The sequence below is a fragment of the Chelonoidis abingdonii genome, chromosome 23, assembly GCF_003597395.2.
Source record: "Chelonoidis abingdonii isolate Lonesome George chromosome 23, CheloAbing_2.0, whole genome shotgun sequence".
NCBI lineage: Eukaryota > Metazoa > Chordata > Testudines > Testudinidae > Chelonoidis > Chelonoidis abingdonii.
Genome location: NC_133791.1, coordinates 6,000,012 through 6,025,062, shown reverse-complemented (window position 1 = coordinate 6,025,062; position 25,051 = coordinate 6,000,012). Strand labels below are relative to the sequence as shown.

General features: G+C 37.5%; 1 protein-coding gene across 5 annotated transcripts in view; it reads left to right on the top strand.

Annotated features, from left to right (window-relative positions):
• PRKCZ (protein kinase C zeta) overlaps positions 1-25,051 on the top strand; it is a 150,449-nt gene that overhangs the window by 15,472 nt on the left and 109,926 nt on the right. For 3 of the 5 annotated variants that reach the window (XM_075060320.1, XM_075060319.1, XM_075060322.1), the window contains 2 exons: positions 4,544-4,633; positions 6,404-6,454. The exons of 1 other annotated variant lie outside the window; for it this stretch is intronic. In XM_075060320.1, coding sequence (XP_074916421.1) covers positions 4,544-4,633; positions 6,404-6,454 — 141 coding nt within the window. Of the gene's footprint in view, positions 1-4,543; positions 4,634-6,403; positions 6,455-19,371; positions 19,567-20,346; positions 20,455-25,051 lie in introns of those variants that run through there. One more of the 5 variants, XM_075060321.1, reaches the window with a different exon arrangement.

The window sequence follows — 25,051 nt, the reverse complement described above, 5'->3', positions numbered from 1 at the left end:
AGGCTATAAAAGAGACCCGGTTAGGGAATAAGAACCACTCAAGATATATGTTTGCTAATGATATTTTAAAGAAAGTCACACCAGTGAACTGGTGGAAGTCACTTAAGCACTTCGATTCAGAGACTGTAGAAGTGATAATCTCACTTTTAACAGCAGTAGCTTCTTCTGCTGGTGTACAAAGAATATTTTCTTCCTTTGGACCAATTCATTCCAAATTGAGAAATTGTTTGTGACCTGATGAAAAAGCAGGAAAGCTTGTTTTTCTTTTCCAGATTATGAACAAACAGAAAAATGAAGGTGAAGACGACTGAGTTAGCTGCAGAAACCAATATCTTAAGTTTCTCATGTTGACCTGTCTGACATAGTCAATTTTAATATATTTTTTTAAATTTCTTTTAACTATTTTAGTTAACTATTTAAACAGAAGCAAACTTGATTTTAAAAAACATGAATGTTTAAATTCAAAAATTCATATGCTTGTTTTGTTAAAATATTATATGTTTGCTGTTGAAGAAAAAATCTAGAATACATAATGTTGTTGTTTTTAGTTAAATGAAACAATTGAAATGTCTGTCTGGTAGGGATCTCCTCCTAATACAGCCTGACTAGAAAATCCTCCAAATATTAATGATTAACCTGTTGAACTGGAGATAGTTCACCTCCTAATGACTTCATAGATATCTGCTTCAGTTACCTTTTGTAAATGAAATAACCAACCAAAAATTTGGTGGATGTAGTGAGATTAATTTGAACATTTTTCATCTTTTATTTCCATTCCTAATCCTGAAGAAGCTGGTGCCAGTTGCACTGGTTTGTTTCCCCTGCCCTCAATTTCACTTCAGTAAATAAGAATCTCTAATATGAAACAGTTTAATCAGGAGAGATGTATGGAGAATAATGTACTCTACACCCAACTATTTGGATATTTTCATTACTAATACAAAGAAGGATCCTTTTAATTAGAGGAGGAAGTAACTCATGCGTTTTGTTTTGGTGGACCCTAAGAAGGGATATATCATGACAGTGTTTATTTCTGTCTCGTATGTTTGGAGTTGTTTTGTTTTTTGTTTTGTTTTGAGGTTTACTTTGATTTAAAAGAGCACGGATTTCTGCTATTTCAGATGCTGTACTAATGAGCATATTCCTTTTGTAATCTTGAGTTGAATTTGTATCTCAATCGGATTACAAATCTCATTTCAAATGTCTGCGTCCAAGTTGTAAACCCTTTCCTCTTAGATTCAGCCAGCCTGCTGTTTTGGTTGCCTCAGTCTTCACAGATTATATTAGCTATCGTACTTTTGCATAGTGGGTTGTACATGTAAAAAAAAAAAAATGTAAATGCAATTTAAATGCCTCTGGCTGGTGATCTTCTAAAGTAAGGTAAACAGAGAATTGCTTGGTGACTTAGTGGATAATGAGCTTTGCCTCTAGCAAAACTACTCAAAGAGTTCACTGTCAAAATGGGGAATGTATCTAGTGGTGCACCACATGGGTCCCTTCTGGAACTGGTACTGATCAATATTTTCATTAATGACATGGATTATGGAGTGGGTGTGTACAATTAAAATTTTCCAGATGACACCAATCTGGGAGGGATTGCAAGCATTTTGGAGGACAGGATTAGTATTCAAATTGAATTTGACAAATTGGAGAATTGGTCTGAAATTAATTAGATGAAATTCAGTAAAGACAAGTGCAAAATACTTCACTTAGGAAGGGAAAAAATGCCCACTAGAAAATGGAGAATATTTGACTAGTTGGTAGTACTGCTGAAAAGGATCTGGGGTAATAGTGAATCACAAACTGAAAGAGATTCAGCAATGTGATGCTGTTGCAAAAAAAGTAATCATTCTGGGGTGTATTAACAGAAGTGTAAGAGATGGGAGGTGATTGTCCCACTCTACTCAGTGTTGGTGAGGCCTCAGCTGCAGTACCATGTCCAGTTCTGGGCACTACACTTTAGGACAGTTTTGGTGAAATTGAAAAGATTCAAGAAGAGAATAACAAATGATAAAAGATTTAGAAAACCAGACTTATGAGGAAAGATTACAAACACTGGACATGTTTGGTCTTGAGAAAAGAAGAGTGAGGGGGGACTTGAGAAGTCTTCAAATATGTTAATGGTTGTTATGAAGAGGATAGTGATCAAGTGTTCTCAGCATCCACTTAGGGTAGTCAAGAAATGATAGACTTAATCTGCAGCAGGGGAGATTTAAGTTAGATATTCAGAAAAAGTTTCTATCTATATAGATAGTTAAACTCTGGAATAGGCTTCCAAGGAAGGTTGTGGAATCTCCATCATTGGAGGTTTCTGAGAATGGGTTGGATGGTCTAGGTTTACTTGGTTCTGCCCTAGGGCTGTGTTGATGACTTTTTGAGGTCCTTCCCAGTCCTACAGTTCTATGATTCTATGAAAACCTACCTTAGAGCCAAATAAAATGGATTTCGTAGGGTATCTGTTTTTGACAAAATCCCCAAACTTCAAACTGAAGAAATAAAATCCCACACATATGAGCTGCATGGGTGGCTGACTTCAATTTAATTCATCTTGTATTGCTTTCTGTGTAGCAGGTTGCTATGTTTACTGTAGTACTTTACGTTAATGGAGAGAATCATAGTCTCCTAATTCTGGTATTACAGTTCTGCTGTAGTCTACCTACAAATGTTTTCATGTTCAGCCTGGAAAGGCCTTGTTACACAATTTAGACCTTTAAAAATTCAGTTGTGTTTTGGCATAAACTCCAGGCTCTCTGAAAGTCTCTCAGGTCAGTCTACTATGGTTTTTGGGGACACTTTAAAAAAAAGCGGATTTTTATCTTTATATTGCGTTGCACATGTCAGTGAATTAATTAAACTACTAGCTCTCGGGCAAAAGTGCATCCATGTGGTTGATTCTAGCCTTATTGCTTGAGACTTTTAACTTAGACTAGACATACTAAATACTAAAAAAAACTCACAGTAAGGAATAATCCTAGTTTGCAGTGAGATGGACTACATGATCTAATAATACAAGTCAGATGGGCAAATCTGTGGTTCCCTGTAGTCCTGTATCAGGACTTGGGCTAATATCTGGTTCTGAGAGTTCAATACCATGGAGTCCTATGCTGTTAAAAAGTAGTCTTTGGAAGTTTAAAAAAAAAAATCTTTGGTGGCCATCTTGATATGTAAAAGATTTTGTAGGGTAGTTGTGAAGATTGGTTAACTTGTGGGTATTATTTACATCGTCAGCTGTTTTAATTAGCTATTTTTGTATGACGTACAATTCTTTTAAAAAGGGAGCGGTATTTTTCATCCGATTGTCCACTAATTTACCTTGATTGAGGTACATTTCCTCCCCTACCTTTCTTTCTTTCTTCCCCATTTGTTCTCAGTGTAAGGACATTCATGCCTTGAAATATTTTTGGGGAACTGATATATAGTGTAACAAATCCTTGACCACTTGCAAGTTGTCTCAGTTTAGAGCTAAGTATCTGCTTCATGGGTACTGGTGCAAGTTTGGGCTGGGTCTAGTATTCGGACCCATTCTTCCATACACTGTAATTCCTGTAATTTGGTCAGATTCCCCCCCACACCTCTTTGACATTAATATTTCATTCTTTCCTAATCCATTTGATAGAGAAGGTCAGAGAACTTTAAATGGCTTCTTGACTTTCCCTTTTAAAGCTCCTCTTAACTGCCTGACTGATCTAGTAACCTTTCTTAAAGTGGACTCTTGCTTTTGCTTTGTCATGCATGTTAGCAATCCCAGCCTTCACTATCCATCACATAGCTTCTTTATGTACAGGAAAAACTCCCTCATAGAAGCTGAACAGTTACTACCTTAACCTCCCTTAAGTTGCTTCATAAGACACCCATCTGTTGAGATGGCTGCAACATCCAGTTTGCTGATCATGGCCCAGCAGGTGTAACTCTTTTTTTTTTCTTTTTTCCTTTTTCTATTCCCTATCTCTAATCCTAATTACAACAAATTCAAGCCCCCCCGCCCTCAGCAAGAAAGTAATTGTGCCAGTTCTTAACTGTATTCACATATATGTATTCCCCTCCTCTACCCTTTGTCTGTCTGTCTTTAAATTGTAAGCATTTTGGGTAGAGATTACCTCTTTGTGCTTGTTCAGTGTCTAGCACAAGTGGTACCACCCTGATTTTGGCTTTTGGATGCTACCATTATATTAATATTTACTACAGTACGCCCTCGCTATAATGCCCTTCGTAATAACAAACCTTCGGATATAACGAACCCGGTCCCTGGATCCCATCTCCAGCCCTGTGGAAGTTAGTCAGGTTACTTAAATTAATTTTTTGTCACACGTACCAACCTAAGATAACTATATCATAACTCTTTTATGTTTTTGTCTTTAATCTTTTCAGTTTGGTTAAAATTTTTAAGAAAAAAATTTAATGTTACTGTATTTTGTTTGGTCTTAATAAAATTATTAGGATAATATAACTTTGCTTGAATTTTCTTAGCTAACCAGTTTAAATCCTAAACTTAATATATCATAGTCATAAATTTGGTTGCATATTTATTTGTTCCCATTGCTAGGTGATCCGTGTACTATCTCATCTCAGATGGAACTGGAAGAAGCCTTCCGTTTGTATTGTCATCATAGAGATGAAGGGCTCATTATTCATGGCAAGTACTCTGCAATTTTAGAACCATCTAAAGTTCTTTTGAGGAGGAATAAAGCAGTTCAGGAGCTCTGTTCAGTATAAATATTCGCTGAGCTTCAACACTGTATGGAGCATGGACATGTGTTAAATTAAATTTTCTTTGGGCTGACTTCTTCTAAGTCACTCTTGCAGTCGTTTTATGTTCTGAGTCGTGTTTGCTGGTATGCTTTGTAAGTTTGTAATCTAATTAATGTAGCTACAGATGTGAATCCTGCTCTCATATGAAAGTACAATCTTTTCGAATCCTGCTAAACCTATAATGATGAACTAACTACTGATGGAGGGAAAAGATAAAAGAGCAATGAAGGTGATGGCTGCTTAATTAATTATACCATAATCTGCTCTTTCTAAATTCAGTGAATGTGATAAACTGAAAATAGCTCCCTTGTAACCACCTCGACAGTTACGACAATATTAAAATTGAATGGCTGTCCCTGAAATTAAAAATCAACCAATCAATCATTCATGACTTTTTAAAATCTAAATTTTTAAAAACTTAAAGCCATTCATTTATGAGAGAAACAGATCTGGGCTGGAATAAATTGTAGGTTTTTTAATTTAGAGGAATTTAACTGGTGGTTTTATTTCTGAATTTGCTTCTCAACCCTGCAGACCTGCAATTAGATCTGCACAGATGTTCTCCTATCCTCTGTCGAACCCCATGGAAGCAGGAGGGATTCTGTACAGGTGCAGTAGTCTGTCTGTATGGATCTGATTGCAGGTTTAGGGGGTCTGCTTGAGTAGTATGCTTCGTGATACTTTTTTAAAGTGTATTTGGGCAAGTTAGTTTCTTGCTTAGGAAGTTTGCATTGCCGATTTTGGTGTCTTCATAACCCCACATGAAATATTTGTTTACAAGCTTGCTGGAGAGGAAGATACCAGTACAAAAGGGCCCAGTTCAGTCACATTAAAGAGAGTCTATAATATATTGCTTGTTTATCTAGGCAAAATTACTATTTGCTATTAGGTCTTTTTTTCAACTTGTATTTTTAATAAAATACTTCTGTTTCCATTTTAAGAACCAATTATAGAAGCTTTTGACAACTTGAATTTTTCAAGTAGATCTACACATTGTGTAAATAGGTACTGCAAATATATTATGTAAATAATGCAAGAGAAATTATTATAAACTGATTTTTATTGGTACATTCTTATGTAAACCATGTATTTGTCTATGTTCAGTTTTTTTCAGGAATCTCATGTCAGCTATATTATCTTCCCTCCTCTCTTTTGGGCTTTTTAAGTTTGTGCCTCATGGTCTTCATTGTAGTCAAGAGGACCTTGGAGCAATGGTAAAAGCACTGTGCTGGAAGCTGGGAAATCTGGGTTTTGTTTCTAGCTCTCCTACAGGCTTCCTGTTCAACCTGGGACGTATCACTTCAGTTTGTGTCTCTGTTCAAACTGTAAAACGAGGATAATACTACTTCATCTTCTCATAAGGGTGTTGAATAGATGAATTCATGTTTATATATTTTTTTGAAATATGCTGTGTCAAGATCTGATTCAAAGTCCATTGAAGTCAGTGGGCTTTAAGTCAGGCCCCATGTACAGTGTACTGTGGTGTTGCTAGAGTAGTTGATTCTATGATCATGGCATAATAAGCAGCTGGCTTAACCTGTTGTTTGTCAGAGCAGAACTGGAAAAAAATCAGTAACAAACCTTGCAGAAATTGTTTATTTTAGATAAAGTAATTTATTACGTCAGTAATAAGTATTGCCTGTTTTTGTTTTAGTTTTCCCCAGCATTCCAGAGAAACCAGGCATGCCATGTCCAGGAGAAGACAGTGAGTACTATAATGTATTTTGGCTTTGCTCATCATCTTAGTTCATTTTTTTAAATTTTTTTTATTTATATGTGTAAGAGATGTTTGCTTATTTGAAGTAGCTTACGATATATAATTAGTTACACAGGACAAGGTAAACATGTAAGTACTGTTTAGAATATAAAAAAGATGGAGCAAGCATCTGATGGCATTTTAATGCTAACTAGAGTTAATACTGGTTTCCAGTAACTGACATGGTTGTATTTATTGAGTTTTAAACGAAGTGGTTTAACAATCAAAGAGACTGACATACTGGTACAGTTGGCACTCCTGTTTGCAGTCAAACTGGATCATAAAATCTAAAGGCAATTATAACAGACTAGTAATTATAGATCAGTTTCAGTCTTATCTATAAGTTCAAGGTTTGTAGCTTTGATAGCAGGGATTGATTCTGAATAGATTATTTTTCAGAAATATTTTATGGATGTATGTGTACTGCTGATAAATATCAAATGTGCTAGGCCAGGGGTAGGCAACCTATGGCACATGTGCCGAAGGCGGCACACAGAGCTGATTTTCAGTGACACTCACACTGCCTGGGTCCTGGCCACTGGTCCGGGGGTGCTCTGCATTTTAATTTAATTTTAAATGAAGCATCTTAAACATCTAAAAAACTTATTTACTTTACGTAGAACAATAGTTTAGTTATATATTATAGACTTTTATAGAACAAGATCTACAAACGTTAAAATGTATCACTGGCATGCAAAAACTTAAATTAGAGTGAATAAATGGAAGACTCGACATACCACTTCTGAAAGATTACTGACCCCTGTGCTAGACTATATGAATGGAGGGTAGCAAGCAGAGCTGTCTTTCAATTAAATATTGTAATCTTTCAAATCTTTATCTAAAGTGCTGCAGTTATTTTCTTTACATATACAGAGATAATGCTGTTTATCGGGTACCAGTGTGAATTAACTGTTGGTGAATGTTGACTCTAATTACCACCATTGTAGATAACTAATGTATTAGAAAAGAATGTTCGTAAATATTTGTTTTGTAAAACCAAATTGACAGAATAAGTCAAGTAACGAAAACTTGTGGGCAAGTAAAATGATGCTATTTTGACTCATTTGCTCACAGTCTAGTAATATAAAGCAATATTCTGATTTATATACTGCACTGCCATGCTTTTTTGCATGAATGTGATACTTTTTGCCTATTGAATATAATTAAGATAATGTGGACAATTCTGTTCTCCCATATATAAATACAAGATTTTAAAAGTGGGCCTGTTTTTTTTGAAAACCATCTTGATCTAGTCTTACTTTCTGTTGGGCTATAGAAAATGGAGCAAGGTAGAGTCAATAAAATAACAGCATTTGTTTTAGATTTTTTAGTTAATTGTTGAGCTGCAGTGGATCAAAGATGGACTTGTAATAGTCATATTTGGATTGGTGTTGTCTTTATTGGCTCTATCTGAATTACAACAATAAAGTTCTGTCAATCAGAATAAGAAACTTGGGGTAAGAATCTCTATCCAAGTTCAATTATTATACATAGGACATGTTTTATACATTTCTGGTGGTACTAAAAAAATAATTTTCTTTTTAGACACTTTCCTTAGGTTTCAGAAAACCTAAATCACTTTAAACTTAAAAAAGACTCCAGATTTCTAGATGATCTTTAGAGTCCCTTTTCAGAATGCAGTGGAATGGTCTATGTGGGAAGAATTCTATCTAAACAGTTATAAGGCACTCATTCCCAGATATTGAAGTCATCATCCCTGATATATTTTTCTTAGTTATGGGGGGAGGGGGGTTCTCCTGTGTATCTGTGGATATTTAATTCTTGTTTGGTTTCTCTCCAGTTTCACTGATGAAATAGTCAACAGACTTCTTTCACTGTATCATGTAATGCATCTGCTGGAGGTGCGAGAAAATGAGGCCTGGCTTCAGTACATTTTCTCTTGAAGGTCAATCTTGAAGTGCTAGATGTGTGCTCATATTGAACAGTATGTTGAAATTCCATGGGAATTTTAACTTAATGTCATGTCTATTTTAGATTTGCAAGTTGTAGAAAAGAATAGGTAATATGACCAGAACTTTTCTTAGTTGAAAACACCACCATCTGACCACTCCAGATAATGTGCTTGTAGCCCAAGATCTATTCTTGCTGCAAGCTGTATAATTTAAATACTATTTATTGTGACATCTGAGTTTAGCAGTCCTTTCGTAAATTGAAAGGTGTCAGATTTACATACACTGCTGGAAACTGAATCTATTTTCTATAGAGCAGGTGTACTCTATGCAATGACAGTAAAAGCTTGTGTGCATTGCCTTGCTACTTTGCCTCAAACCTATTTTAGTAGTAATCACTTATTGTGTGCAGATTAGTATCCGTGTCCATGCAATCCTTGGCCTTTGAGACTGCGTTCAGATGGGCCGGTGATGGATTGTTTTGCTGATTTAGACAGCTGTTGAATGGCTCTGGCACTATACCACTGCCAACCAGGGCAAAATTTGGCACCAGAGATTTAGATAAGTATTGCTATCTTCCTTTATCAATTCCCAGACTATTCATCCCCAGTTGAAGCAGTCACCTCTGAATGAGCAGCCAATGGTTGATTTTTATTGTTTGGTTTGTTACTATAAAATTATTGGTAAAACAAGCAAAGTCAGACCTAGTGGCACCATTCAGTCAGGGATCTTTCATCACCACCTAAGAATGTTTTTCAGTCTTGGGTAGGATCAAAATTGAAAGACGTTAACGATATGATTAGTGAACTAATGGACATCTCTTGTATTTACACATTGTGATAGAAGAATTCTAATAAAGAGCCAGCTGAAATTAGAGAATTATGCAGAGATTTGTACTGCACATTAGCTGAAAAACAATCAAGTTCACTGCAAACAGAGGACCCTGAATTTCAGCATTCAGTTTTAGTGTAAAATTAAACACTACTAATTCCAATAGTTTGATAGATATTATAGTAAAGAAACCAAGGAACAGGAATATAATTGAGTTATGAAACTAATTGTGGCCAGAGCTGAAGTCCACTGAAATCAATGGAAAGATTTCCATTGGCTTCTGTAGGTTTTGGAACAGACCTCAAAATAAGTAAAACTCTCAGTTGACATACATGAAGGGCTCTTCAAGTGATACCGAAATTTTTTCAAGCAATTATTTTTTTAATAATCTCTTGCAAGATAGCCACTCAGAGCCTCAGTACAGAAAACCCCAGGACAGCAATGACTAAGGGCTGGGATTTAGGAATGTTGGAGCTGATTCCCAGCTCTGCTACTGGACTGCTCTGTAACCTTGAGCAAGTCACTTTATCTTTCTGCATCAGATCCCCCTCATCAGCCCTCGAAAAACAATACTCAAAGTCTGGATTAATTCACAGTTAGATATTTCTAAAGTGCTTTCCTTTTTCATAGACTACTGATTTGTGTATCAGCAGGTGCCCTGAAAGTTAAGTACTTACAAGTCATGGTTCCATTAGTACAGCCCATCAGCTGGAACCTACTGAGCTTATCTGAGGTTTTTGATAGTTCCAGAGGATCACTTATTTTCAAATTCAGCATGAAGGTTATATGTGAAATACATTACGTTGAGCACAGTTAAGAAGAAATTCCAAATTGTACCAATCCAGATTAGTACTAATCCCAAATAAGATTGTTTGCCCCTAAAGTATGGTAACTAACCTGGGGAAGAGACAGTTACCTAAAGAGAGAAACGTCAGGGGAGAATTTTAAACAAATGTAAAGTGATTCTGATCTGAAAAGTCACCCACCTTCTCTCTCTCATTTTTACATAGTGAAGTAATATCTTTTATTGGACCAACTTCTGTTGGTGTGAGACACAAGCTTTTGAGCCATACAGAGCTCTTCTTTAGAGTTCTTCTAATATCCTGGGACTGACATGGTTACAGCTGCACTGCATACAACTATGTAAAAGTCGTACTTTACTTCCTTTCTCAATAGATCTGTTCCTTGTCTCTATTCAGTTGCTTTACTTTCTATCTGCTTTTAGGACTGCCGATCCAGTTCAGATATGAGAGCGTGAGCTGGATTCTGTTAATCAGTTTAACTAAATTTTGACTACATAATCTTTGTTATTTTGTGAACCTGAAAGAACCTAGCTTGATTTTCAGATCCCAGACTAATGGTATGTTAGCACAGAAGCTGTGAGATGGTATTCCCAGCTTGAATAGATATATATGTGCTAGCTTCATGGAAGCTAGCACTCTGAAAGTCAGTGTGACTATAGCAGCATGGGTCTCTGGCTATACAACTCTGCCCAAATATGCATGCAGGAGGTCATGGATTGTACTCTAGTGTCTCGCCTGACGTACCACCTGTGCTGTTGTGGCCGCAGTGTTATTTTTAGCACACAATCTAGAGCAGGGGTAGGCAATCTATGGCACGCATGCCAAAGGCGGCACGCAAACTGATTTTCAGTGGCTCTCTCACTGCCTGGGTCCTGGCCACCAGTCCAGGGGGGTAAACGGGGGAGCTCTGCATTTTAATTTAATTCTAAATGAAGCTTCTTAAACATTTTAAAAACCTTATTTACTTTGCATACAACAGTAGTTTAGTTATATGAGAGAGAGAGAGAGACCTTCTAAAAACATTAAAATGTATTACTAGCAGGTGGAACCTTAAATTAGAATGAATAAATGAAGACTTGGCACACCATGTCTGAAAGGTTGCCGACCGCTGATCTATAGTGTGTGTTTCTACCTGAGCTGGGAATTGCTCCTCCCAACTGTTGTATGGACATAAGTTTGCAAGGCTAGAAAAAAATAAACTTGTAAGCTGAGCAAATTGACCTAGTCACTGAAACACAATAAATATGAGCAATCACAATTCCATTTTTACATAGTTAACTTTTCAGAGAAGAATTGCCTACCACCATTTTTTCCGTTTGATTTTTTTAAAATTATTTTCTACATGACCTAAATAAACTTAATTCCTAGATTGTTGTGAAGAGATTACTGTTGTGAACAGAGCTGTGAATGAATTTAGGTTCAAATCTGGTGCTGCTCAATCCCTGGCCCGAGTAAGCCGGAGGGGGCACTGAGCTAATGCTAGAGAAAAGAATTCTTCCAACCTCCAAAGCCCGCTGGACCTTCACAGAGGCTGCTCCAGTCCATGGGCTGGAGCAGTCTCGACTGTCTTATTCCTAATACCTCCTGGCTTGCTCATGCCTTGTCCTGCCATGTGTAATGGCACATCGCTTAAAACGGACACTCTGCCAGAGTATCATGGAAGAGGATGGTTGCACTTGGCCCTTGAGTGCTTGTGAAAGGTGACTGAAGTCTTCTGTCCAAAGAACAGGTGAGAGTGTGGGCCTGGTAGTTGAAGCTTTCCTCCTACAAGCTAACCCTGTTTTGGAGGCAGGGGCAGCCCTAGACTAGCTGCCAGCAACTGGCACCTTAGTCGAACCATGCAGTCGGCACCCCCCCCTAAACCCTAAGGGCAGATCTAGGCTGAGGTTTTGGGGAAACATTTTGCCCCTTTTTACCTTTTAATGTTTTTTAAGCATTTTTTTTAAACACAAAAACGTCTGTCTGTCCAAGCAAAGTCTCTGAGATCAGATAAAAGAGATACGAAATTTTCAGAATAGATTTGTACACGACAGCTAGATGATATTTCAGTCTTATTTCAAATAATATGCATTTAAAATGTTATTTATAATTTTTATTACAAATCCAAAATCATCCGTTACGCTATCCTGCTTTAACTGCCATTACCACTACATCCAATATAGAAAGAAATAAGAAAACTCTTCAATGGACTTTAACCTGTATTTTCAAAACACTCAGAATAAAAAATATTGCTCTTAAAACCTGACTTTTCTTGCTTTAAGTTTTGAAAATTCAGTCACTAGTTCTTTTAGATCCAGTTTTCCAGCTGTTTCATGCTCTATTGACATTGTGGCAAGTCCAACAAGTCTCTCTTGCACCATTGTTGAACACAGATAAGTTTTTATCAATTTTAACTTTGAGAAGCTACATTCCCCACTAGCTACGGAAACTGGCAAACTTAAAAGAATGTGTAGAGCTATAAAAATGTTTGGAAAACTTCTGTTTATTTTCACAAACAAACTTCAATACTTCTTCAGGAGTGGAAAGTTTCTTAAATTGTCTTGAAAAAGCCTGAAGCTCACTACACAAATCTGTAGCATCAATGTCTTTTGAATTTTCATGAGTCAATGCCGACTTCGGTTTTATACAAAATTCTCTTATCTGTTTTGCTGTTTTCTTTTGCTAGCTGTGGATATCATATAGAAAGCCAAATACTGACTTCAGCTGCTGCATCTGTTGAAATCTTTCGTTAACCAAGTGAATAGCAATATCAAAGACTGCGAAGTAGAAATTCACTTTGAACCTTTGTTTTGGGTTCTGAATGGGTGTGTCTTGTCCTTCATATGAAAACTGCTGTTTCTCTTGCCGAATATGAACTGGCTCTCATTCAAATTCTGTCAGAAAGTCTCTTTCTTCAGCAAGCTCGAGAGAATTTACCAGTGTTCTTTCGAATCTTTCATCACTTCTGAATTTCTTCAGAATATTTTTAGTTTGCTGCAGATTTTGAATAGCAGAAAGTATGTTCAAGTTCTTTTCCTGAAGCTGCTTACTAGGGAGGTTAATCTCGAGAAGGATATTGTACGACAAAATGAGTGAAGTCACAAATTTGAACTTGGAAAGGCCATTCGCAAGAGCTGCTGCATCTGAATGTGTCGTATTGCCAGATGATCCAGTAAAGACGGTATCATAAATTTCAATTAGGGCATCATAAATGTTTCCAAGTTCATAGCGAAGAGACTTCAGAGCATCAATGCGACTCTCCCATTTTGTCTGAATAAAGCCTGGGCTACACTAGTGGCAGGGGGGGGGGTTGAACTAAGATATGCAACTTTGAAGTCTAAGTATCTTAAGTTTGACTTACCTGGCCATCCTCATAGCAGTGAGTCGACTGCCGCGGTGCCTCCGTCGACTGCGTTTACTCCTCCTACGAGGTGGAGTATGGGCGTGGATTAGCAGACCGATTTATTGTGTCCAGATGAGTGGCAATAAATCAGTCCCCGATGCATCGAACACTACCCACTGATCCAGTGGGTAGTATAGACGTACACTAAGTGGTTTCACAGTTAGAGAATTCACATGGCGAGTCAGAATTTCCCAACAATGTGTTGAACCTGAGAAAAACACAAACACGTTGCACCAGGTCAAAGGAACTGCTTCCCTCCAAACAACGTCTAGCGGCATCGTTGATAACCAAATTCAGAGAATGCACACTGCAAGGAACAAAAAAGGCCCTAGGATTGATTTCCATCATTCTCCTTTGCACATCATTGTCTTTACTCTTCATATTACTCCCGTTATCATAGCCTTGGCCACGTAAGTTTTCAACAGATAATGACATTGTTTCAAGCTCTTATAGAATAGTTTATCATAAATCCTCCAGTCGTCTCCTTCAGTGGTATGAAACCCAAAAAATGTTCCTTTATGAGCACTTCAACATTATCTTCATCCGCAGACTTTTCCATATCCACAAAACAAATGATCATCATCATTTGTTCGACATGACTCACATCTGGTGTACAGTCCAGTATTATTGTAAAGTATTTTGCAGAATGGTCAGCTTCAACAAATTTTCTTTTTAATAGCATTTGCTAGGATTTTAATCAGTTCATTCTGCATATTTTTGCTAAGTAATGAACCTGTATTTCACAATCAGTTATTTTACGTAGATGCTCGTTCACGACTGGATCAAACAAAGCTAGGTATTCAACAAATTTTAAAAAGTTTCCTTACCTGGAGTGTATAATTTTTCATTTCTACTGTGGCCGCAGAATGCTAAATTTTGCCCACCAAGAACTCTCACTAACGCAATGAGACACTCCAAGATTTGTTGCCAATTATCTTCTTTTTCCTAGATCACATGTAAATTTTCTTCAAGAGTTTTTCCTTTTTTCAATCGTAATTCAAGTTCTTTCCAATTTTGAAGACATTCCAAATGTTCTGTCCTTCTTTCATGTGAAGAAAGAATGGAAGCTGTTTTTCCAGTCTTTTGAACCATTTTCAGTAAGTGATACACCAATTGCTTGATTTTCTAAACAACTTGCAGCAAAAGCAAAACAGAATCCTTCGACACTGAATATCGTAACCAGTTTCAATGAATTTCTTCCCCATTAATGAGTGTCCTCTTGTAATGCTGAGCAGAGAATTTTCTTTTATTTCCATTCTTAGGGAAGTGAAATTCATGAACTTGTTCAGGTTCATGTTCCGTGAGAATTTGCTGCACACTGTCATCACATCTGGGCCATGAAGCTGGCTCCTCATACTGTAACTTGTTTGTAACGTCATCATTTCTTCCTTCTACTTCATTTATTTCAGTTTCTGCATGTGTCTCTGAAGGTGAGTAAATTTTTCTCCACTTCCATATCAGTCTGATGCTGTGAGCTGCCTTCGTCTAGAAGTAAGTTTCCATCTTGGGTTTCCAAACTGCATTTTTGTGGATGTGGGCTACCCTCATCTCGAAGTAATATACCTTCATCTTGATGTTCTGAACTGCTTCTGTGCGGATGTGAGTTAACTTCCTCTCTAAGTAAATTTCCTTCATCTGGATGCTGTGAACTACTTCGATCTTCATTTGGATTAAAGAGAAGATATTTCAGGAAGGATGTCTGCTGTTTTGCTTGGTCCTTTTCCTTCTCAGCCTTCATTTATGATATTCAGCTCCTGAGGGTTTTCTTTTTCCTCTTTCTGCCATGGGGCATTTGAATATTGTTATATACTGTGCTCCTGACTGCAAGCATTATAGCATTAAGGATGGCTGACACACCCATCACATGGTTGGTGATTTAAACCACGTTGCAGCCATTCCAATATGTTTTTTCACTGCTAAAGGTTCAATGATTAGTAACATACACTCAGCTATCAAAACAGTTAATTACAGCATTTACACGGAAACAAAATGACCTTTTTCAATGTTATAACCCGACACCAGTTGTTTGGAAAGTAATCCCCTTCCTCATGATTACCTGCTTGGAGTGTGACGTCATCGCTTTCATAGTCTATTAAGCGTTAATGCTGTTACTTTTTTTTCATGGACCTTATTTATTACATGTGAACCAGTTATAACAAAGAGAAGTTCATAATTGTACAGCCCGATAATGGTAAGGTTTAATAACGCTTAAAGATACTCACATTTTGGATTTATAATGCTGAAAGACTTTATTCTTTGGCACCAGGAAACACAATTTTCCACAGTATTTGCTCGATTCTTAACCATCTACCTGCAGTGTGTGTTAAAATGACCATTTGACATGTATCAACTCATGATATCTCCGCTCTACATGAATTTCGGGCTGTGCGGCCTTGATGTATATTCAAGTTAGGTGTCACCAGCATTGCAGCTCTTACTGCTAGTGGATGTGTTTCATTGTGGATGAGTTATTGCTTATCAAAACTGGGAGTGGGTCATCTTGACCTTATGTCGCAAATTGGAAAAAAAATCTGCTAAAATACTATTTATTTTTCCAGTAAATAAAAGATTTGACATATTAATAAATTCTCAGAAATGTAGAGAAATGAATTATAATTCTTTTTCCCCCTCGAATTTGGCATTCCATTTAACTTGGCACCCTAGGCGACCGCCTAGTTTGCCTATATGGATGGGTCGCCCCTGCTTGGAGGCCTGACCTCTAGAGGTGAGAAAACAATTCACTTTTCATGTCTATTCAGTCCTTGGCCTCCATTGTAGACTTGTGAGAGTGTCAGTTGGGTTAATGTTTTTTGTGATTTGAACACTTTTCTACTAAGAATTTGACTTGACACCATCAATTCATTATGATAGGCCACTGAACAGCCAGTAGATGGTAACTTTTGTTTACTGCTTGTCTCAGACCAGTCACATCCCTTGAGTTATCTAATCCCTTCCAAGTGTAATTTGAAGGCTTTGTGTTTCTAGAGGTTCTTCTAAGTCACGGTAGTTCTGGGTTAATATTTTAATAAAAACTGTAAAAAACGCATTGGTTTAATCTGATGATGTTGGAACAGCTTTAGGGAGAACGTGGAAGTGAGCAAAATATGTGCAAATATTAAATGGCATGTTAGAGATGTGTTCCAATTTAACATGATCTCAATTAAAATAACTTGAATATTTAGGACATTGAATATTTCAGCATTAACTCATAGCTGTCCTGATTGTATTACCCCATATTATAAACTATATTAATCTGTAGAGATCCATAATTCACTTGACCTGTTTCTTTGTTGGTATGTAGAATGCTCATTCTTGTGCTGTTTTAGTAGTCTTGTTGAATCACACTTTGATTGTTTTGAAAAGCCTGTTTGGTAGGATGTGCTTGGTAAGGAGTTTGCAATCAGGTTTCTAAAGATATAATGAATGAATTTTGTACACATTATCTCTTGCAGTTATGGGAACTGCGTGGACACCTGGTATTGTGAACTAGTTTTGACTGTTTCCATATTGTTATGGTGTTGATATTAGATTGTATCAACACTAATTTAGCATAAATTGATGTGTTCAGCAGTATTGTTTGTTTAGCTGCATGAATACAGATAGAATTGTCACTATGCAATTGTACCTGAAGTTCTATTGATATTGGTGATTTTGATTATTTGAAGGACATGACGTGAAAGTAGGTTACTCTGAAGAATATTTTAAGTTTAACTTTATACTTAACAAAATCCATAGTAAAATATGAGTTTACATTTGCCTGCTAGTTTTACTGCACGTAAAATATGGCATGAGTAATGTTGGAGTAGAAGGTTACAGAATTTTTAACTATTTGAATTGTTTCAGTTTTTTTGTTTGATTATTTATCTTTTCTTCTTATCTTACAATATATCTTTATGGTATTCTGTTATATTAAATTATTTTTTAAATCATTTTTGTTTTACAGCAATATCATATTGTTTAAATTGAACTATATAAATAGAGATTTTTTGGTTTGTCTCAAATTATTTGCATGAACAAGTGAAAAATTAATTCTCTACTAAATTAAAATAGGCTGCCACTTATATTAGCAATCTGTCCTTGCAAACTGTGTTTCACAATTTGTACAAAACTATGGACAGTTTGGAATGGAGCATATGAAGAACAATCAGTTGAATTTCCAGATCCATCTAATTTTTAGTGCTTTGGTCTGTGTTGTTCATATTAGGTCATGAAGTACCTATTTATAATGTTCTGAAGTGGCTTTTATATGCTGTGATTTTTGTTTTGAATTTCATTTTTTTTTAAATTTTTTTTGCCCTCTACAACTACCTCTAAAGATAGTATATTTGAAGGAGATTGCAGAAAATATTTTTATTTAGAGTGTTTTGTATTCATGTTATGGTGTTGTCTGGTATGTGGAAATATAATAGTATGATTGCAGTCTGCCTGGAACTCATGAAAAAATGGGATGTACTAAAAGTTGTCCCAGTGAGCAAAACTTTGAATAAAGAATGTGACTTGAAAACTCAGTGCTGTTTTCTAACTGCTTTTTTCTAAGTGCAATTCAAGGACAGTGTTGAGGAAAAAGTTATTGAATTCTATTTTACCCTGCATTTGAAGAACAAAGACAGTTTTTGGAAAAATAAAATCTTATTAATCAAAGATTTCTTGTGAGTGTTTTTGAAGAAGACATCTTTTTCTGAGAAGCAGCATCCTAATTTAGAATAGGATACACACAGTTCTCTAGCTCCTGAACTTAGAATGATCCACCCGCACCGTCCTTTCGGATTTTCCTTCAGACCTGACTTCTTTACTCCCTATGTATCACTTCTGTTGTTACCATGATATCTTTTACCTTCAGCAGGACAGTTACTCAATTTCACATAAATCAGAATGGCAGTGCTGCTACATGGGTGAGGTAAAACAGCTTGTATCTCTTTCCAGATACTGAATGCAACCTGCCCTTCCCTAGGTATTTCTGGCATCTGCTGGCCTGGAGCCTCAGATGCTGATTTCCTTATGAAAATGGGAGTTTTTTAATTATGAAGTAACATGCCAGAGCTGTATATATTAGACCAGTCTTCAAAATTGTACATATATTTTAATTTTTTGGGTAGGTCATCTCTTCTTTCAGATTTGATGTTAAACATTGTTATAAAATTTGTGGGTGCATTTGTTTTTGCCCACAAGCTACAGACTTGCTACTGTCTTGATGCAGAATGAGATTTGAGTGGCATTCTTATCACTTTGTGGTCCCATTTTTTGTCTACACTGAATCAGTTTTTTGGCGCTGTTTTCATTTTTGGTATTCCCTTTTTGTTGTATAACACAAGCATGTTTTGCTGCCACTGTTTTTCTTATTCATTTGTATCTTTCAGAGAGCTCTTTGTCAGAGTTGTGAGTTATACTGCAGAAACATATAGGGTTGTAGGGAGTGTTTTTGTGTGTGTGTGTGACATCAGCTCCTTGATGTCCATGCCATGTTTTAGTTTGTGCCTCAGCTGCTAGCTACAGCCTCCCAAGGGAGCCAGTACCACCCGTGCCTGGATACATGAGGCAGAGATGTGAAAGGGAGAGAACAGGATAACCAGTCTTCCATTAAATATTTGCTCTTAATGTTCAGGCTGATCCTGCCTATTGTCCTGGTGTCTAGTGGTATTCTACCGGCAGCATCAGTGAAAAAAGGGAAAGCGAAAATGTTTCATTTAATACCTACTGCACTGTAAAGCGTAAAGAATTACATGCTGAGGAAGCAAAAGAATAAAACCCAGTGAGTAATGCATGTCTTTTTTTGTATAGATTTTATGTACCTTCATTGCTATTGCTGTTATGAATTGAAGCCATTGGTGCGGTATGTGTGTGCATGTGGTGCAGTAGATAATAGAAGTCAGCATTTTGGTTATCATGTAGTTGCTTTTCCTACAGTCCTCCTTTGCAACCATAGATTGTTACAAATACAGATATCGTTGGTGCCTCTGCGTGTGTAGGGATGTGGCTGAAAGAGCTCTGAGAAATGTTGACAAAATTGGAGTGAAAAGACTTGGATTTTTTGAGTAATAGATTTTAGGAGAAAAGAAGATATGAGTATGCAGAGTGAGTGATACTGCTGAAAATAAGGGAGATTAATGAAGGAAATGTATCCAAAAAAACCTGATGGTATGTGTTTAGGGCCTATTTGTTATAAGATTGAAAACGATGCTCCGAAGCTGTAAGTCTTTAAATTAGCAAAGGCCTTTTTTCATTTTGCAGTGTAGTGAATTGCTTTAGATTGTTTGAATAATGAAATATTTTGTTTTGAAGTAGAGCGTTCCATATAATATTATGGGAAGAAATGTGCTGTTGCGCTTTTTGTTCTGCATTGCTACGTCTGAGTAAATCAATATTATGTTTAATGATGATAAATTTCTCGATGTTGGATAGTTAATACTAATGGATTTTAAGGATTTCACTTGCCATTCTTTTTCTCTCAATAGAGCACTTTGATTAAAGCTTTTAATAGGATATAGCATTTTTCTGCAGTAGCATGTTGATGCTGTGGCATTGCCATGATAGCACATTGATAATGTTTGTTGTTGAATATCGATGGTGATCTTTGCTGAATTTCCCCCCTCCCTTTTTTTGAATAGATTCTGTCATGGATGTTTGATATTCTTTGTTTATCTGCTCAATTTTTTGGTGTTAGCTTTTGATTTAGTTACTCCTTTTCCATATTCTCCCTCGAAAATTATGTCCTAAGGTTGAATGAGGTATTTTATTAATCTAATTAGTATCTGTCTTGTGAATTTATTTTAGAGCTGAGCCTATAATTTTGCTGTATATTCTGCCTAGTGCAACACAATAGCTGTAAAAGGCTTGTTGCGACAGTTGTGTGGCCTGTAAATATTGTGCTAGCTCACAAGGACAGGTTTTTCCCTTCATTTCTTACTGTATTGGCAGCAATGATTAGGTTATTCAGAGCACGTGAACCAATCCCATCCCCCAGTGAAGAAAGGAACTATTGCGACCATAGAGACAACTCGGAAGACATAGCTTGGATTGCATTGGGTAATACATCTGTTTTGAAACTAATTAATAAAAAAAGCTCTTCATTGGTTGAAATGGCAGAAGGGGAAAAATGAACTGCTTTTCTTGTAAAATATGTATTTGCTCAGGATTTTAAAAGAGCTGTGTCATAGTTTCTCAAGAATGTCTGAAATCTCTGCCTCCATCCTCGTAATGTGTACCACATGATTTTTATTGCATGCAATTTTATGTAGATTAAGAGAAATTAAAATATAGATTGCCACAGGGGTGGTAAATCTTAAGAATAAGAACTGTGGTTTAAGTCCATTATTTATTTGATTAGAATTATTTAATTCCAAAATTTTTATTAAAACTGAAACCCCAATGAGGAAATAAAAGAGAGGCTTTGGGATTTTTTAATGACTCTGTAGGTGTGAGATTCCGTAGCTCATATTTTATTTTGATGTTTACTCTTTTTCCTGTAGTTAATAATGCTAGATACTTACCAGATGTGTAAATTTCAGTCCATAAATTGTAAACAAAAATGTATTTCGAATAAGGGAAGCTTCAGTTACACTAGTTTAAGGGCTCAAGTGGGTGGCTTGGCTTTTCTCGTTTTCTCTGTCTGTCTCTACTAACTTAAGATATGAACAATAGTGGCATAGGGAAGTGTCACGTGTCTTTAAAAACCTTCTCCCTTCTAAGTCTCTCTCAGTTCAATTTCCCCGTCTTATCACTTGTCCCTCCAAAACCACTCCATCCATAAAGGTAGGTAGCTATCTCTTCAATCTAAACATTCATTTTGGCTGGAAGGAGTTATTGACCAAGTTGATCAGTGATGAGTATTTGTTGGGTGACTCACTGACCACAACAGATACTTGCAAATCCGTTAGACCTACTAGAGCATCTTTTTGTTTGTTTTTTTGTTTTAGTGTCTGTAAAGAGATTTGTATAATCAGCCTCCAGATGACAATTTCAAGGTTAGTTGTTAAAGGATATCTTTTGTCTAAAGGTCTTTTTTAAAACCAGCTGCTCCATTACATGTTTTAGATCTTGATAACTTTGTATTTAAGCCACAGGAACATCCAAAGGCCTACGAATAAGATGAATAGGGTCTTTCAAGCACAAAGGACAATGTTACATTGCTCTCGGTGCATATATGCATCTGTGTATTAAAAAAAAAAAAATTGGGATTCTAGGCTAGGCTAATTGGAAATAGAGACCATTGCAGAAGTGAAGCTGAAGATTGAGAGTTTGCTGCAAATGACTGACCATTGAAGAATTTGCTGCCAGCTGAGACTTGTATAGCATTTAATCCTACAGAAGGAAACTAATTGTAGGCATGTTAAAGCAGTGAGCAGTTCAGAAGTATGGAGGTGTTACTCTAAAATAATTAAGTCTGGCAAATATACATGTTCAACAGATTAGAAATGTTTATTTTAGTCTAGGACTTAAGTTTTTTTCCTTGGTTAGTTATTGGGAGGGTGGGGAGTTGAAATACCGAGAAGCCTGATTTTGACCAGAGAAGTACCTGATTCAGGTCTCTCAGATTCCAGCACTGATACTTCACATCCATAAATGTTTGTGTTTGAATTATTAGCTGGGGATAAAGAGAAGTTTAAGGATAATACTACAAGAGTTTAGTACAACCCTCTTTATCTGTGTTTGTGCAATGCTGAGCTTATAGTCACCACTAAACAAATAATAAACAAGAATATAATATTAAATGGTGCAGTGTTCTTGACCTACACTTTGAGATAATTAATTTATGTCCTTTCACTAATTGGGATTGGGGCAGGTACAGGCAAATCTCTTTGTTCTCCAGATTTTCAGCTTCCATTTAAAAGTCTCTAGCTGTTTATGGTTATGAAGAGAATCTTCAAAATGTGAAGCAAGTGATACAGAGATGTCCACTTGATTTTTTCAGAGAGCCTGAAAGAATAGCTCTGACAGGTGTGAACTTCCCCATTCATTTCAAGCTCGGGGACGAGTGATGAGAATTTAAATGAAATACTGTTAATGACTTCACTGTTCTTTCTTAAATGCTTTAATGGAGAGGAAGGCTCACTGTAAGCATGTGGACTCACCCCGCAGTGCCTTCTGCTGGTTACCCTCAGGAATTAGCTCTCCCAGCCTTGGAGCACCCTCTGCAGGCCAGTGATCTGCCTTGCCACTGGCCCTGTGTCCCTCCTAGGACCCCGGTGCTCCTGTTACCTGGGGTGCTGCCCCTCTGGCACTAACCCCTCACAGCCTCAGGGTCTCCTCCTTCCAGGGGAACCCCCACTCACTAACCCCACTTTGCCTCAAGGTCAGGCTACTGCTAGTCTCCATCTAGCCCCCACTTACTGGTGCAGACTGCAGTATAAGCCACTCATCATAGGCAAAGGGGGTTCAGACCTGCTGCCTCTGCCTACCCATGGGCTGCCCCCTGCAACCCACTACCTAATAGGCCTTATCAGGCCTGCAGCCTGGGGCTTTCCTAGGCCGGAGCTCCCTGGGCCTTTCCCCCAGTCCTGCTCCAATCTAGGTTCCCTTTTTGGCACCTTGCAGCCAGGGCCTTCTCCCTCTACAGACAGAGGGAGAGTGCCTGGGCCTCTGACTCGCTGCCTTTTATAGGGGCCTGATTGGGGCATGGCCCCAGCTGAGCCTACCTTCCCCCAATCAGTCGAGGCTTCTTGCCACAGCCCTCTCCTGGGCTGTTTTAAACCCCACAGGGCAAGAGTGGGTAACCACCCTGCTACAGTCGCATTATGAATCTCTATGCAGCATTTCCAAAGTGTATGTGGGGAGTGGCTAGGGGGCATGGAATATAGGCAAATTAAGAGATCTAGGTCTCTAGAAGCATATGGTGAGGTTCTGTGATGGTACAACTGGTTTCATTTTTGTGAACTTGGGTGGAAGGAGGATCATCTTTCAAAAGTATGAGAAACACAGTCTTAAGTTATAGTTGTAAATTATGTCTCTTTTAAATCTTCAGATTGTGATTCAAAATTTTAATATTTGAGGGGGAAAAACATGCTAATTTCTACACCTTCTGTTTCCCAAGGTCCATAAAGGGAAAGATACACAAAATTCCATAAGGTAGACTGTAAGCAAGGCTGAGAAACCATCAGAAACACTTCTTGACGGGTCATTTTCTTAGGTCAGGATTTGATACTCCTCCAATATCATAAAAATGTAAGTGGGTGGCAGCATTAAATTTTCTATTAGAATCTGTATATCATCACATCAACCACTTAGTCCAAAACTCTCTATGGATATATTGAATAAGCTTGTAAAATGTCTAAGCTGTTACAGAAGAGATTTTACTGCCATTTGGCTATGTAGTGTTTTTAATAGTTTTTCCTCTTCAGATCACTTTACAAATATTAGTTAATTCTCATGATATCTACTTCAAAGTATAAATATTATCCCCTTTTCAGAGGTGAGAAAACTGAGACAGTTGTTTGAGGCCACAGAGGGAGACTGCAGAGCTAAATTTTAGTGCTCTTGAGTTCTTGACTCCACACACATACTACTTCAGAAAGTCATGTACGCTTTCTAACTCTGGCTTTATACGAATTCATATTTTCAGTTTAATATTTTTAAGTTTTCCTCATTTTAAAAAAAAATCAGAATCAGGTCACATGCTGAGGTATTTTGTGAGCAGTTTATTTCAAGTTAGAAGAGTTCAGGTTAAAGATTGACTGTTTCTAGACCGGTGTCTGAAATGAGAACAGAAGTCCTGATAAAAATATAACAGCTGAATGAATGCCTGTACAAAGTTAATTTTAATTTCAACTAAGTCCTTTAAAAGTAGCTTTTCCTGCCTATTAGTGTACTAACAATAAGGTGGGTTGTTACAGAATCGTATGTTGTGCAAGGCATCCTGTATTCAGATTACATGAGTTACCTGACGTGAACTTGTAGTGTGATATAGCTGCAAAGAAGATCAATGCAAGTTTTGTGTACCTGGGCAAAATAACACATTTTTGAGCAGCAAAATAATCATAGAAACGTAGGGCTGGAAGGGACCTCAAGAGGTCATCTAGTCCAGCTTCCCAGTGCTGAGGCAGGACCAAGTATACCTACAACCATCCCTGACCTGTATTTGCATAACCCAGGGTGGCCAAGCCGTGGCTTTTGAGCTGCATGTGGCTCTTTTACAGTTAGAGTGCAGCTCCTGGATCCTTCCATACATCCCCATTCTTCACCTACCAGACTGGGGGCAGGGGAGCTCGGCGCTTCTGCTCCGTGCTGGGGGTAGGTGCTTCAGAGACAACTGGTGGCTGCTAGGGGGGCCCCACAATTTAAAGGTCGTCCCCCCACACACACAGGCAGATTGAGTCACACCTTCCTCAGGCATTTCCACCCCTTACCCTCAGCTGCCACTCCCTTCAGCTCCCAGGTGTGTGTTCTGCAGGGAGAGGTAGCAGCAAACAGCTTGGCGCTGCAGGGAGTACTACTGAGGGCATTCTACACCAAAAAATTAAATTCTACGCACAATATTTTAAAATTTTGCTAATTTTATTTGTCAAATAAAGGTGGAGGCTCTAGCAGGGCATAGGAGAGCACAGGCCACTGACTGCACAGAGGTGGAAGATCACTGTGCAGCTCCCCCTGGGACATGAACTCAGTGGTGAGGCTGTACCCAACCCTG